Source organism: Zalophus californianus, chromosome 1 (genome assembly GCF_009762305.2).
Source record: "Zalophus californianus isolate mZalCal1 chromosome 1, mZalCal1.pri.v2, whole genome shotgun sequence".
NCBI classification, from domain to species: domain Eukaryota; kingdom Metazoa; phylum Chordata; class Mammalia; order Carnivora; family Otariidae; genus Zalophus; species Zalophus californianus.
In genome coordinates, this window is record NC_045595.1 from 6,745,766 (window position 1) to 6,762,518 (window position 16,753).

Sequence of the window (16,753 nt, forward strand, 5' to 3'; positions counted from 1 at the left end):
GTGTTTGGGTTTGTGGTAGCTGGCCTGGAGGCTGGGGGCCCAGGGGCCAGCCTGGAACTGGGAAAGACCAGAGTATGGGTTTATGGGAGCCCACTTGGAGCCTAAGGCCACAGGGGTCAGCCAGGTGCTGGGGCCAGATGGGAGCCTAGGCCTGGCGTGGTGCTGGGGCAAGGTTGGAAGCTGAGTCTGTGGGAGCCCGCCTGGAGACTCGGGTCATAGGGGCCAGTTCAGTGTGATAGTGGGGTGGGAGTCCGGGTTGGTGGAAGTTGGTCTGGATTCTAGGTCCACAGGGGCAGGCCTGGTGCTGGGGCAGGCCAGGGACCTGAGGTCAGGAGATCCAGCCTGATCATGGAGTGAGCTGGGAACCTGGGTCTATAGCAGCTGACCTGGCACTGGGTTTGACCAGGAGCCTCAGTGCCTGGGAACCTACCTAGAACCTGGGGCTGCCAGAGCCAACCCAGTGCTGGGGTGCTCCAGGAGCCTGGGCTTGTGGGACCTGGTTTGGGGTCTAGGTTCACAGGGGTTGATCTGACACTGAGGTGGGCCAGGAGCCTGGCACCATGAGAGTTGGCCTGCTGCTGGTGTACGTGATGAAAAAGGGTGCTCACTTCACTCTCCCTGTGCTACAGGAGGGTGTCTCTGTCCATGCTGTGCCGCCTGGTCTTGGGGGATGGTTGTTGGGGTGAAGTGAAACTGATTTCCCCATCTTCTCCAATGCATCATCTCTTATCTCTGGCTGTAATCCCTCATTTGAATCCTAAGCTCTCTTGAAGGTATTATCCTGTGTGGATCATCATTTTGAAGGAAGTTTCTAGGAGCAGATGATCACCACTGACACTTATGCTGCCATCATTCTTCCCCATGTGGACTTTTTAAAATTTTATTATGTTATATTAGTCACCATACATTACATCATTAGTTTTTGATGTAGTGTTCCATGATTCATTGTTTGCGTATAACACCCAGTGCTCCACACAGTACGTGCCCTCTTTAATACCCATCACCAGGCTAACCCACCCCCCACCCCCCTCCCCCCCTCCCCCCCTCCCCCCTCCCCCCTAGAACCCTCAGTTTGTTTCTCAGAGTCCATCGTCTCTCATGGTTTGTCTCCCCCTCCAATTCCCCCCCCTTCATTTTTCCCTTCCTGCTATCTTCTTCTTCTTCTTCTTCTTCTTCTTCTTCTTCTTCTTCTTCTTCTTTTTTAAAGATTTTATTTATTTATTTGAGAGAAAGAATGAGAGAGAGAGCACATGAGAGGGGGGAGGGTCAGAGGGAGAAGCAGACTCCCTGCCGAGCAGGGAGCCCGATGCGGGACTCGATCCCGGGACTCCAGGATCATGACCTGAGCCGAAGGCAGTCGCTTAACCAACTGAGCCACCCAGGCGCCCCTTCTTCTTCTTTTTTTTTTTAACATATAATGTATTATTTGTTTCAGAGGTACAGGTCTGTGATTCAACAGTCTTACACAATTCACAGCCCTCACCATAGCACATACCCTCCCCAATGTTTATCACCCAGCCACCCCATCCCTCCCACCCCCCACCACTCCAGCAACCCTCAGTTTATTTCCTGAGATTAAGAATTCCTCATATCAGTGAGATCATATGACACTTGTCTTTCTCTGATTGACTTATTTTGCTTAGCATAATACCCCCATGTGGACTTTTAAAATGTGATGTAGGGCACCTGGGTGGCTCAGTTGGTTAAGTGTCCAACTCTTGATTTTGGCTCAGGTCATGATCTCTGCATCATGAGACTGAGCCCTGTGTTGGGCTCCACGCTCAGTGGGGAGTCTGCTTGAGGAGTCTCTCCCTTTCTCTCTCTGCCCCTCCCCCTGCTCATGCTCTCTCTCTCTCTCTCTCAAATAAATAAATCTTAAAAAAAAAAACCAATGTGTGATGTAACCATGAATCTTGAAGCTGTTGTCAATGGTTGACTCTTCAAAACACCACCCAAAAATGCTGTAGAGCAAGTGGCTAAGCTTATTAGACCTACCATAGCAAAGAAGAACACCACCTTGAGAAGATCTCAGTAGTGTCCCAGAAGGGAAATCAAGGAAGGATATTTGTAGGGTCTTAGTGCCTGGGCTGGGTGATTTCAAGTTGGGATCTTATAAGGCAGGGCACTGGTTAGGATAGGGTGGTTTATGACATGGTAGTTTTGCATGGTGATCCCAGAACAGTGAGTCTTAATGAGCCAGCTGTTAATCTTGATAAGTAAATTTAGTTGTTTCATACTCTTAACCTCAAGGAGGTAAGTCAGTTTTGCTTGTTTTCAGTATGCTGTTTTCAGTTCTCACTAGGCATTTGAACTGGGTGTTAGAAAAATCTGCTCTTGGATCTACCTTCTGGGAATTACATTTGTAGGTAAGGAGCTTCAATTCCTCTGCTGGGCATTTCTGTTTGACTTTCTTCCTTCGGGTCTAATTATAATGTGACCACTACTGAGACTAGACAAGTAGAGAACTATTTTTTTTCACCTTTTAGAAGTACTTTTCTGTGTTTATAAAAGTAATGTTTATTACATAATTTTTTAAACATTCAGGTATAAAAAAATAAAATGATCACTTCCAAAAGAAAATTGGCATTGCTAGTTTGGTGCATCTATGTCATGACTTTGGCCTGTTACTTAATGATACCTAAGAATACACGCATATATGTACATGTGAAGTTACAGTTCAGTTCTTAAGAACCTGGTCTCTAATTCCAGATTGCCTGTGTTTGCATCTTGGCCTCACCATCACTCTCTATGGGCATTTACTGCAACTGTTTAAGTCTCAGTATCTTTATCTGTAAATTGTGACAAATAATTGTATCAACTTCAAAAAGTTACTGTGTCTATTAAATGACACAGTACATATAATGGGCTTAGAAGAGTTTCTGACAATGAGGAAGCATTAAATACAAGTTAGGTGTGATAACAGTAACAATCATGATGATGATGATGATGATAATTTATACATGTGTCTATTTCTCCAGAGGAAGTAAATGCAAAAGGAAACAAAATTTAACATAGCAGTCTTTCATTTTGAACATTTTGGTTTCATATTCAAGTATACAACTCTGAGACATCTAAGCCTGTAGAAAAATCACTTGATTCTTTCAGTTTAAATTTTGAAGTCTATTCTAGGTTTTCTATCTAACTAATTTCATCTACATATTCCTGAGATCAGTAACACCTCATTTGATTTTTTTTACTTTATTTTGACAATTGCGGTAAGTACATCTATTATTCAGCTTTTCTAAAATATTCCTGGAATTCCTATCTTTTTATTCTTGCAAGTAAATTTTAGGATTTTTAATCATCTTCTAACGTGGTTTGGTATAATTTCACAAATACTTTAGAATTATTTTGGAATGAACTGAAACTTTACGATACTGAGTCTTTCCATGTAGAAACTGGTAGAAAAATTTAGAGAATTTTTTTGAATGCCTTTTGTTTTCTTTAAAATGAAGTGAATGTCAAATTTTTCTCCTGACATTAGCTCACAAGTGCCCTCTGGTTGTCATCTTTCTCTATTCTCTTTCTTTGCCAGTTGTTCAAGATAGCTTGGAGGGCAGTAGAGAACAGGCCCCTTCAGCTCTGAACAGCACAAATTAAAATTAGCCTTGATGTGAAATTCAGTGGGGAGTCTGTCTCCCACTGCAGCTTATTGTTAGCTTGGGATGCTGTCAATTTGAGTCTTTTTTATTGCAGAATCTGTGAAAGCAGTGATTCTCAACTTTGGCTGCAGTTTTGGATCACTGGAGAATTTTAAAAACCTGGCATCCAGAGATTTTAATTTAATTGGTTTAGTATGAGTCTCATGCACTGGAATTTTCAAAAGCCCACAGGAGGTTCAAAAGCACAGCCAGCCTGAAAGCTGTCGCATTAGGGAATTGAGAAAGAAAAGACATGCATGCATGCATGTGGATTACCGTACAAAGGGGCATCCTGGAGTGATTTCTTTCTTTTTTTTTTTTTTTAATGAATACAGACTGGCACACACTGAGACTGGAAATAAATTATTCATAATTTCAAGTATGACTATGTCCTCTTTTAGTGAACTGAGACTTTGATGAAAGGCTTCCATCTGATTTCAGTGTGAATGCATGAAGTCTATCTTTTCTGTGTTTTCAAAAGGAACTCTGTTTAAATCCCAGTAAGGCATATAATTTTAGTTAATAGTATTGCTCTAAGGTCTGTTTCCTGGTTTGGGTAATTTACTAAGATTAGGAAAGTTTATGTCACCATCAAGGGGAGCTCTGGGCAGTGTACAGCAAAATCTTGGTCCTATTTTTGCAACTTTTATGTGAGTCTAAAAATATTTCAAAATAAAAAGTGAAAAAAGCATGAGCAGGATGGGAACTCTGACTCCTATGAGATTAAAAAATCAAATAAAGTTTTTGTTTTATTGGAATTTACTATGGTTGACTGCCTTACTGTTTCTTTTTTTTTTTAAGATTTTATTTATTTATTTGAGAGAGACAGAGAGCACAAGAGAGAGTGAGCATGAATGGGGGGGGGGGGTGGGAAGGGCAGAGGGAGAGGGAGAAGCAGGCTCCCTGCCCAGGACTCCAGGATCATGACCTGAGCCAAAGGCAGACGCTTAACCCAGGCACCTCTGCCTTAGTGTTTCTTATTGGCATTCAGAAAAGAAAGTTGATTTGATCCTTCTTGCCTAAGGCCTCAACCTGGAGATATATATATAGATATAGATAGATAGATAGATAGATAGATAGATAGATAGATAGATAGATAAAATTTTACAATCTATAATCTATTTATCTATATATAGATTTATAAATTATATATATAAATTTATATTTATATATATAAATTATATATAGATCTATATAAATTTTCCTTTCCTTAGAAGAAAATGATATTCCATTAGAGACACAATTGAGTCAGACTATACTGTGAATTGTGTACACACACACACACACAGAAGGAGTTTGTCTGTTCTGTGCTGAGACAAAGCCTACTATATGACTACAGGTACACCTAAGGCATGTGGAATGAGATGAGTAAGGGTGGGCACCCTCTGACATTGAACTCTGGGATATGATCAGTAAGTGGGTGATTGTTGCCCATTTACAAGGAGGAGGAACCCCTGTCCCTGAGAGCCCCAGTTGATAAGAATTCTATACCTGGAATAGGAGTTTACCTGAGTGTGTCAGCTTGGGTAGACATCACGACCTCAGTGGAGTACCATCTTGAAATTGTCAGCTAGTCCTTAGTAATGATTTTTCCATTGTTTAAATATGAGTGTCATTCCTGAATGTGTATTTCCTTAGTGCATTGAGGCAGAAAGAGGTTAAGATAGTGTTTCTCAACCAGGATGACTGTGTCCCCCAGCAGATATTTGGCAATGTTTTTGGAACACTCCTGGGTGTCACAATTGAGGGGAGTGCTCTTGGTCTCTGCTAAGTAGAAGCCGGGATGCTACTAAGCACCCTTTAATGCACAAGACAACCCAGTGGTGTAGGTACATATAAGGGAATATTACTCAGTCATAAAAAGGAATTGAGTTCTGGTATCTGCTACAACATGGATGAACCTTGAAAACATTCCACTAAGTGAAATAAGCCTGACACAAAAGGACGTATATCATATGATTCACAGACACAGAAAGTAGGTTAGAGATTTCCAGGGCTGGAGGGAGAGGAAATTGTAAGTGCTCGCTTGATGGTTACAGAGTTTCTGTTGGGAGTGATGGAAAAGATTTGAAAACAAATCTTGGTGATAGTTGCAAAACACTGTGAATGTAATTAATGCCACTGAATTGAACACTTAAAAATGGCTAATGTTTTGTGATTTCACTGATATGTGGAATCTTAAAAAACACATGAATAAACAAACAAAAAGCAGAAACAGACCCATACATAGAGAGAACAAACTGATGGTTGCCAGAAGGAGGGGATGGGGGGATGGGCAAAATGGGTGAAGTGGAGTGGAAGGTACAGGCTTCCAGTGATGAAATGAATAAGTCATGGGAATGAAAGGTACACATAGAGAATGATACTAAAATAGCATTGCATGGTGACAGATGGTAGCTACACTTGGTGAACACAGCATAATGTACAGATTTGTCAAATTCCTATGTTGTACACCTGAAACCAATATAACATTGTGTGCCAACTACACTTCAATTAAAAAAACAGTTAATGTTTAATTTTATGTTAGGTAAATTCTACTCAATTTTATTTTTTATTTTTTTAAGATTTTATTTATTTGAGAGAGCAAGAGAGCATGAGTGGGGAGGAGGGGCAGAGGGAGAGGGAGAAGCAGACTCCCCACTGAGTGCAGAGCCCAAAACGGAGTTCAATCCCAGACCCTGAGATCATGACCTGAGCCAAAGTCAGGTCACTTAATCGACTGAGCCACCCAGGCGCCCCCTACCTCAATTTTAGAAAAATAATGCATTAGCCATAAGCACTTCTGACACTTGAAATGGCATGACTCATAACTTAAACATCTGCTCTGGGGATCTACATGGTACTCTGGGAAGAACTTTGATTTTTGGCCAATGTCACTGAGACAAGAGGTGATTGCCTGACGGCCATGAAACTCTGTAGGTTGTGATGTTAGGAACATTCACAACACATTCTGCTGCAGATTTGGGGAATGATTTGAATGGCAGAAGTACATTGGTAAAAGAGAAGATAATTAGTGTATTTGTCAAATCCTTCCTGTCAAATAGCATTAATTCAACAAAATTTGATCATGCAATGTGTTTAAAATAATAATTTTTGCATAAAGTCTATAGAATTCTATACTTCCTTTCCTTTTTTTTTAAAGATTTTATTTATTTATTTGACACAGAGAGAGAAAGAGCACAAGAAGGCAGAGGGAGAAACAGGCTCCTGGCTGAGCAAGGAGCCGATGTGGGACTCGATCCCAGGAGCCTGGGATCACGACCTGAGCCAAAGGCAGACACTTTAATGACTGAGCCACCCAGGCGTCCCTTCCTTTACTTTTCTTTTGGACATATTACATTCACTAATGATGAAAAGTTTGTAATTATTAACATTGAGCACCATCTTTACCTATTAAATTAGGGCTGAAATCTCATTCTACTGGAAGTGTGGATGAACCAGCATACTATTGCTTTACTAGTGACATTGAAATTTCTTATAACTCTACTAAAAAAAAAAAAAGAATGAAATCCTTCCATTTGCAATGACAGAGATGGAGCTAAAGAATATCATGCTAAGTGGAATAAATCAGAGAAAGACAAATACATGATTTCACTCATATGCGGAATTTAAGAAAAACAAATGAGCAAAGGGAAAAGAGAGAGAGAGGAAAACCAGGAAACAGACTCTTAACTATAGAAAACAAATTGATGGTCACCAGAGGGGAGGTGGATGGGGGTGAAGGATGAAATAGGCGATGGGGATTAAGGAGTGCACTTGTGATGAGCACTGGGTGTTGTATGGAAGTGTTGAATCACTATATTGTACATCTGAAACAAACATTACACTGTACGTTAACTAAGTGGAATTTAAATAAAACTTTAAAAAAAGAGTAGCAGAATGATTAAAAAAAAAGAAGTGTAATAATTTCAACCTATGACCCACTAATGTGAAGAAAAATGTACACTGAACCTATTGTGATGAAATTGGAAATGGTGTTTATGAAATTCTAAAGTCTTGTCTATATTGATCACAGTCAGATTAGTTTACAGATTATAGATTAAAATCTGCAGTATGAACTATACAGAATGAAAATTAATGTTCAGGAAACATTTAATGACTCTTAGAAAAAAATCACTGATTGTTTGCATTTTTGCATAGCTTAGTTGTATTTATAAATATATATTTTTATACCCACATATATAAACTGTGTTTTCACACTTAAAGTTAGAATCTGGCTTCCTGATATCACTAATTAGATTGAGATGCCTTTGCCTACATCTAAAAACTGAAGACTGGAGTCCAATTAGAGAGGGATGGTGTGTCTGCATGTGCAAGGTATGTGAAATGGGGGTGAGGATGAGCGGAGAGAATCGCATGGTGTACACCTGGCCACACATGGTGAGGGATTAGACATCATGAATTCCTCTCTTCCACTGTGTTGGTCTTCAAGGATTTGCATGGCCTGGGGATAAGAATGATACTAAAAATATCTGTCTAATGAGGAGCTTTGGATTTTGATTCCCCAAGGATATATAGAGACACTGTAGAGTCAGCCTGTGACAACCTCATTCAACAGCTCTTGCCTAGTCAAGAAGAAGCACACCTGAGGCTCCATCCAGGAATGATCTTTCTTGACCACGAGCCCATTGCCTCACTTAGTGTGCCTGCCCTTCCTGAAGACAGACTGTCTTCACGATCCAAGCGATATGTCAAGCATCATTCCACACTGATGCCAGCCAGGTAACTGAAAGTCCCTTAGTGAATGCTTCTGTAAGGAGGGCAGTTACTTTACCGCAGATTCATCCAGGGAAAGCAATGAGGAGTGTGCATGCATGAAATGATGAGAACTGAGTGTCCCATGCACGCCAGCCTGCCTTCCTGTTGACAAGTTCCCATGTATGTTTGTACTGATACACTGACACTCACCCTGTTCTCAATCTGCTGGTCTCCTAATCTCTCTAAAAAATGGCAGAACCCAGTTATTCTCCTACGCAGAAAAATCTGCCCCTTCTCAAACAAGATGACTGTTATAAAACTTTCTGGTATTTACTTGAATTTTTGTGGTGGTCATGGGGAGGGGTTTTGGTCAGCTTTTCCTTTTATTTGCATTCTTGGTTCTTGATACACCATTGCGCAGAACAGTATATTATCCCTGTAGCTGGCTTGAGGATGGTGAGGAGAAATTGGAGACTCAGGAGATCTGACTGGCTCCCTTCTTAGTACACTCATTTCTCTATAAAATTAACAATGATTTTATATAAGAACAACAGAGATAGTATAATAAATTTAAAAACATCCTTAAACTCATTCCAGAATCAACGAATGTTGACCTCTGCTATACAAAGTTCAGGTCTTTTTTGTAAATTAACAAAATAGGGGCACCTGGGTGGCTCAGTTCATTGAGCATCTGACTCTTGATTTCAGCTCAGGTCTTGATCTCACAGTTGTGAGTTCGAGCCCCATGTTGGGCTCCACTCTGGGCATGGAGCCCACTTAAAAAAAAATGCATACAGAAAGCACCTCTTTTGTATCCTCAACTCTTGTTCTTCCCTTCCTGAGACAACATCATCTTGAATGCGATGGTCTCTCCTATACATGACTTTATATATATATATATATTTACTACCAGAACATCACATACGTTTATTTCAGATGTAACAGCAATGTTAAAATAAACAAGATTAATTTTTAACCGCACCAAGTAAACTTAGCCATTTAAGTATTTTTAAAGTTATTCCCTCCAAAAAACTGAGGGAGCTTTTCTTTTCCACCCCACAAACCACGGTTTCCCAATAGTTCTATTTTTGGAGGACTTTCAGTTGATGAGTAAACTGCTTTGGGGATATTTTAGAACTTCTTTCCCCAAATGAAACCTAATCTGGACAAATTATATATTGCATAGATTTCTCTGGAGATTCTTTTCTTTAGAACCTAAATGTAATTACCATAAGGATAATTTTTACCTATTTGCCCCGTAGTAAAAACTATCTGTCCTAAAATATACGATGGATATATCCTCTGAACTTCCAGTTAATTGTTTTACCTCAACAATTTTTATGTTCCAAAATAACCAACTCAACATGGGACATTACTTGAGTCTTTACTGGCTCACAGGCATGTGAACTAGTGCCCAGCTTCTACATCCTCCTCTTCCTTAAACGGATGGAATTACTTAATACAAGTTTGATGTAGGACAATTAACCCTTTCCAAACAAGTCTGATGTACGACAAACCTTTTCAAACATACAGTTTAGGTAAAGTCATTGTCTACTGTGGAAAAAGAAACTATAACGATAGGGAGCCTACATACTCAATTCAAAATTTAATTTTTCCCCCTCTTAAATAACATGTACTTAATTGTCATGAGGCAGCTATTCAGTTTTCAATAACCACATTTAGGGATACATTCATAGGACTGATTAGATAGTCCTGGTGAAATGGTTATAGAAATAGAGGCAGTGTCATCTCAGAAAACTCATTTATATATCAAAATCTATTCTGATATCTGGAAGCTTACAAAAAGGCTGAATTCTTCAAACTAAGTATGCCTTCTGTAACTCAAGCACTCTTCTCTTGGCAAGAGCAAGCTGAAGCTTATCCATGAAGGTAAAGGTGCTTAATGCTAACTTTTTTTCTAAGCTTATATTTGGACTGCTGAAGAAACTGATACCCAAGAAACCAGCATGGTCTTTCTACATTTTTACTATCTTAAGATTCAAATCCTATAAACTCATTCAACTATCTTCCTTTTCCTGTATTACTCTTGGCACTCAATTAAGACTGCTGAAGTCTATTGTACTTTGTACTTTCACATTCTCAAAAAAGATTATAAAATGTGCATAAACAATGTGTAAAATAATTTTGTCATTTAACATATTTGGAGAGATGAGATTTCTATTACCAGAATTTACATGAGGATAATTATTATGAACCAAACTTCCTTTTAAAGTCAAATGACAAGAAAATTCAAGCCCCATGCATTGTTTTAAAGTCTAATGAGAACATTTCATGGGCCACTAGTATTGGCAATCTAGAAAATTTTAAATATTGGATAAGGGGCTATGGAGGAAAACATGACAATTTCAGATGTCTCCTATCTTACAAAAAGTTATCAACCCATCCAAGCCACTCCCTATGTGCCAGAAAATAATCTGGCATAAACCAGTCCCATCAGTAGAGGAGGCCACAGTGACATTTACGTTATTAACACTTCAGAACTTCTACTTTTCCAAGTATGGAAGCAATTACATGGCTTTATATTGCACATGTCTTCATAAACATACATAGGATAAATGACATTAACCTATCAGTTAGGGAATGAAGAAATAAATCATGACATAATAATACAGTGGATTTCTCTCCGGTAATTAAAATTAAGTGGAATTAAATATATTAACAATAAAGAAAAGACAAATCACATAAGAATTCCAAATGTAAGTGACATGTCCTATATGGTTCTTTTTATATAAGGCCTTTAAAATTGAAAATAATGTAATTGTGGGGCATCTGGGTGGCTCAGTCGGTTAAGCATCTGCCTTCAGCTCAGGTCATGATCCCAGGGTCCTGGGATCGAGCCCCGCATCAGGCTCCCTGCTTGGTGTGGAGCCTGCTTCTCCCTCTCCCACTTCCCCTGCTGTGCTTTCTCTCTCTCTCTCTCTCTGTGTCAAATAAATAAATAAAATCCTTTAAAAAAAGAAAATAATATAGTTGTTTATGTCATTATATTAACAATAATATTAATTATAGTAAAAATTGCTGGGGAATAATGTGTAGTGATTCCTCTGGGGAAAGAAAAGAATCAAGATTGTTCAAATACATGATGTGTATATCTGTTTTATTTACTGCAATAAAAACACTGAGAATGAAGAACCCCTGGCTGGCTCAGTAGGTGGAGCCTGTGACTTTTGATCTGAGGGTCTTGAGTTCAAGCCCCACCTGGGGTGTAGAGATTACTTAAATAAATAAAACTTAAAAAATATATTTTTAAAAAACCCATTTAGAATGAAGATAGTGACGTGTGTGAATTTTATGCTCTTGATTTATCTCTATGGGTTTTTTTGTTGTTGTTGTTTTTGCTTGAATAATCCATAATAAAAATAAAAGTCTGTTATGTTTATTATTATTATGGATTATTCCTTGTAATGGTTCAAAATATATTAAGATTTTCTAATAATGTATATTTTATGTCATTCAAAAATATTTCCCTTATAGCTTTTCATTATTTATACTTATTTGTACATCTAATACATTTTTATGTAATTTATTTTAATTGCCACATATTTTTAAAGCTTTTATTCATGAGAGAGAGAGCGCACACACATGCACAAGTAAGGGCAGGGGCAGAGGCAAAGGGAGAGGGAGAAGCAGGCTCCCCACCAAGCAAGGAGCCTGACATTGGGCTCCATCCTGGACCCTGGAATCCAGACCTGAGCTGAAGGCAGATGTTAAACAGACTGAGCCACCCAGGTGACCCTCATTGCTATATTTTTCACCATATGTCTTTTTCTCTTTTTTAAAGATTTTATTTATGTATTTGAGAGGGGGGTGGAGAGCATGAGTAGGGGGGAGGGGCAGAAGGAGAGGGACAAGCAGACTCCTGGCTGAACTTGGAGCCTGGTGGAAAGGCTTGATCCTAGGACCCTGAGATCATGACCTGAGCCAAAGTCAGACATTTAACCAACTGAGCCATCCAAGCACTCCCACCATATGTCCATTTCATTTTATTTTTCTCTTTTTTTAATTTTTAATTTAATTTTATTTAAATTCCATTAATTAACATATAGTGTATTATTAGTTTCAGAGGTAGAGTTCAGTGATTCATCAGTTGCATATAATACCCAGTGCTCATTATGTCACATGCCCTCCTTAATGCCTATCACCCACTTACCCCATCCCCCCGCTGTCTCCATTTCAAATGAATATTGATACCATTGATGAGTCCTTCATTCTTTTTCTACATGATAAAAGTTCCCAGCTCATAATCTTTTCCCTGAAATTTGCAGTTACCGTGCAAGGGGTATTCTTTCTTTCTATTGTCTTTCCTCAACTTACCCCATCCCACTGCTTCCTTGTAAGGAGTGAAATGTACAAGGTGCATTTCATGGCAGGACAAAAACACACACACACAATAAGAAATGTCAGTACAAGGGTCCTATATACTGAGTAAGTGCCAGATGATTTTCCTCTATTCTTTTCCCATCATTGCAACATCTCCATGAGGTTTTATGATAGTCCCCATTATACAAATGAGGACACCAAGCTTTTCATAAGTGAACAATTCCACCCCCTCTCCCCAACACACAAATCAAGTACTGGTCTGGACTAAATTCAGTATTTAAGCTTAAGTAATACACCAAATGATAAAGGCTGTCATGGCTACTTCTGTCTCCTTCAGGCAAGGAAGGACCACTGCTTTACAGAAGTACTACTGTTAAAGATGCCTGACTATCTTATAATTATAAGTCCGACTTACCTTATAATTCTCTGTCTCCCAAGGGACTGAAAATTGTTGCTATTTTCACCTGTTTTTTTAGAAGACTATGTTTCCTCTCTCTCTCATTTAGTTGGGTTTTTTCTTTTTTAATGATGTTCCTGCTACCTATCACCTAGGGAAGAAGTCTCCTTAGGATAAGATAGAGAATGTCATTGACATTTGCCCAGCTTCTCTTAGAATTAATTGCTAATGCTGGTGAGTGGTGTTTCCATGGGGGAGTCTTATGATCTTCAAGTTTATATGCAACATTTTCAAATCTTTGCTCAGGTACAGATCATATGTTTGGATGGATGTCATGCACCTGCTACATGGTACTTCATGGGTAGTGATGGACGTATGCTGTAGACAAGGGAAAAGATTTGGGGCATTGTTCAAGATGAATACATTAAGATTTTAAAGGAAGTTTTATGAAATCTGAGTGTTGGTTTAAGAATGCTAATTCTGTATTATCCAGAGGCATTAACAATGATTTGTCTAGACAATCAACTCAGCAGTTAAACCATTTGAGTTCACACTTTGTCTTTTCCAGGCACTGCATATTTCACCCCACCTAAATTTCCCTACAGATAAGTGGACAGTATGATATAACTCATCTGTAATTTGACAAGCCCTTCATCTGATTCTGAGGCACACCAAGGGTTGGGCACCATACTCTGCTACAGAGATTGGATAACTTCATTCTCGTCTGTTTGTTTGAGACAAGGAATATTTCTGAAAGAAATGCCATGGTTTATTCTTTGTCTCAGTCTCAGCACTTGGCACAATGTGTGAAAAAGATCAATAAAAATTTGAGCCAAAAATTTGAGTGGAGGAAAGAAAAGTAAGAGGTGATGATGATGGAGGAAGAAATTAGCAGAGAGAAAGATTTGAATATTCTTTCGACTTCACCATATACATAAGTTTTATTTATTTTTACTTAAGCACTGGCTCTCAAACTTTACCATATATCAGATTTATCTGGGGGGTTTGTTAAAACTTAGATTGCTGGTCCTTACCTCAGAGTTTTTCAGCAGTGTATCTGGAGCAGTACCAAGAATTTGCATTTCTAAGTAGTTTCCAGGTGATGTTGCTTTTGCTCAACCAGAGACCATTCATTTTATTTTATTTTTACCCCATCTTTTCCATTAGATTCATCAACAACATGGAACCCAGAAATCACACAGATATTTCAGAATTTCTTCTGCTAGGATTGACATATGATTCAGAACTGCAGCCCTTCCTATTCTGTCTGTTTCTGTCCATGTACCTGGTCACTATCCTGGGAAATCTGCTCATCATCCTGGCCATCAGTTCTGACTTCCACCTCCATACCCCCATGTACTTCTTCCTCTCCAACCTGTCCTTTACTGACATCTGTTTAAGCACAACCACCATTCCAAAGATGCTGGTGAACATCCAAGCACAGAACCAGAGCATCACTTATATAGGTTGCCTCACCCAGGTTGGATTTGTCCTGGCTTTTGGTGGCTTTGAAAATTTTCTCCTTGCAGCAATGGCCTATGACCGCTATGTGGCCATTTGTCACCCCTTGAGGTACACTGTTATCATGAACCCCCAACTCTGTGTTCTGCTGATTCTACTCTCACTGTTCTTTAGCCTTGTGGTTGCCCTGCTCCATAGTCTAATGGTGCTACGGTTATCCTTCTGCAAGGAAGAAATGGAAATCCCCCATTTCTTCTGTGAACTTGCTCAGGTCATCAAGCTTTCCTGTTCTGATACCCTCATCAATAACATCTTGATTTATTTTGTGGCTAGCCTATTTGGTGGTATTCCTCTCTCTGGGACCATTTTCTCTTATACTCAAATTGTCTACTCTGTTTTGAGAATGCCATCAGTGGGAAGAAAGCTCAAAGCTTTTTCCACCTGTGGGTCTCACCTGTCAGTTGTGTCCTTGTTCTATGGGACAGTTGTTGGAGTGTACATTGGTTCTGTAGTTACTGACTCTTCCAAGAAGACTGCAGTGGCTTCAGTGATGTATGTCATGGTTCCTCAAATGATGAACCCCTTTATCTACAGCCTGCGGAACAGGGACATGAAGGGAGCCTTGAGAAAACTCATCAGTGAGATGCTGTGATTTGCTGTGATTATGCCATCTGCTTTGGACTTGGGTTTCTAGAAGGAGGCAAAGTGATAGGAATCCTAGATGTGCCATAATGCTTGATTTTTCCATCACTGAATTCCTCTAAACTAGCCAGACAACAGAATGCCCAAGTTAATTTTAACTTGGGTTTGAAACATAATTTGCTTTTTTGTCTAGTCTTATGATGTTTGACACATGATTTCAATTCTCTAAATTCAGTTTCTTTTCTCAGGTTCTATACAGAAGCAGAGCCTGAGGCAAGGGTTCTTTTTATAGTGATTTTTTAAATCACTCTCAGAAGGAATATTACAGAAAGTATGAAGGACAGGGAAAGTATTGAAACAAGACTGGGGTCATATCTAGAGACTAGTTTCCACCTGATTTCATGGTAGGGCCATGCCACTAACACTCTGGCTTTAGATCTATAATGGAGTATGGGAGTTTACCTTTTATACACCTATTTAGTAATTAATTTGTTGACTATTAACTGTATCTTTCTGAAGAACTTTACCATCTACCATATTTCATTTTAGTATCTATGAATTTTGTGTAATTAGATTATCTCAGTGGTTTGAGATACCTGTATTTGAGCTCTCTCAGTGATAAAACCTTCAGCTACAATAATAAAAAAATCCTAACTCAAATATTACCAACAATAAAGAGAGTTATTTTTCATTACAAGCACTTAGAGGCAGGGAATGTACAAGAACAGACAGAGATTCATTCAGTCCTCCATGGGTTGTATGGTTCTAGGACTGGCTGTCCTCAGGGTCATCAGATGATGGCACCAGATGGAAATGTCATACTTGGACATGATTCCCAGAGACAGAACTCTGACTGTCCTTCCTTGAATCAGATGATTATAGAATTTTCCACAGAGTCAATTACAAGAGTCAACTGGAACCCCAGCTGTAATAGGTTGTATGGTCCTCAAAAAAACTTGTCCAGATCCTAGTCCCGTAACTTATGAATATTTTTTGATTGAAGGGTAAATTGTACTTACTTGGAGTCTTTGTAGAAGATGAGCTTATTCCCCTATTATCTGGGTAGGTTCTAAATATAATCACATGTATCCTTATAAGATAAACAGAAGTGGAAATGATCCAGAGAAAAATGAGGAGGTAATGTAACCATGGTGACAGAAATTGGATGTATGCAGCCAGTATTTAATTTTCAGTATTTGGTCATTTTTTCCAGCTTTATTAAGATATAATTGTATATAACATTCTGTAAGATTAAGGTGTACAATGTGCTGATTTGATGTATTTATATATTGCAAAATGATTAGCACCACTGCATGGATAAAACCTCCATCCCATCACTTAATTACCATTTCTTCTGTGGTGAGAATATTTAAGATTCTACACTCTTATCAATATTTAAGTATAGTACTATTAACTATAGTACTATATATATATAGTACTATGAACTATAATTACCATAATCTATATTAGATCCCCAGAATTTGTTAATCTTATAACTGGAAATTTATACCCATTGACCAAAATCTTTCCATTTTCCCCACTGCCCAGCCCCTGGTAGCCACCATTCTAGTCT

The 16,753-nt window shown here is 38.9% G+C and overlaps 1 protein-coding gene across 1 annotated transcript; it reads left to right on the forward strand.

Moving 5' to 3' along the window:
* The first annotated feature begins 14,236 nt into the window (after nucleotides 1-14,236).
* On the forward strand, nucleotides 14,237-15,190 carry LOC113916538 (olfactory receptor 7G2-like). Its single transcript, XM_027583030.1, has one exon. It carries the CDS (start codon nucleotides 14,258-14,260, stop codon nucleotides 15,188-15,190), a length of 933 nt encoding a protein of 310 aa, XP_027438831.1. The 5' UTR covers nucleotides 14,237-14,257.
* Nucleotides 15,191-16,753: the final 1,563 nt, after the last annotated feature.

Coding starts and splice junctions, on each gene's coding strand:
- LOC113916538 (XM_027583030.1), top strand. CDS start 14,258: ATGGAACCCAGAAATCACACAGATATTTCAGAATTTCTTCTGCTAGGA.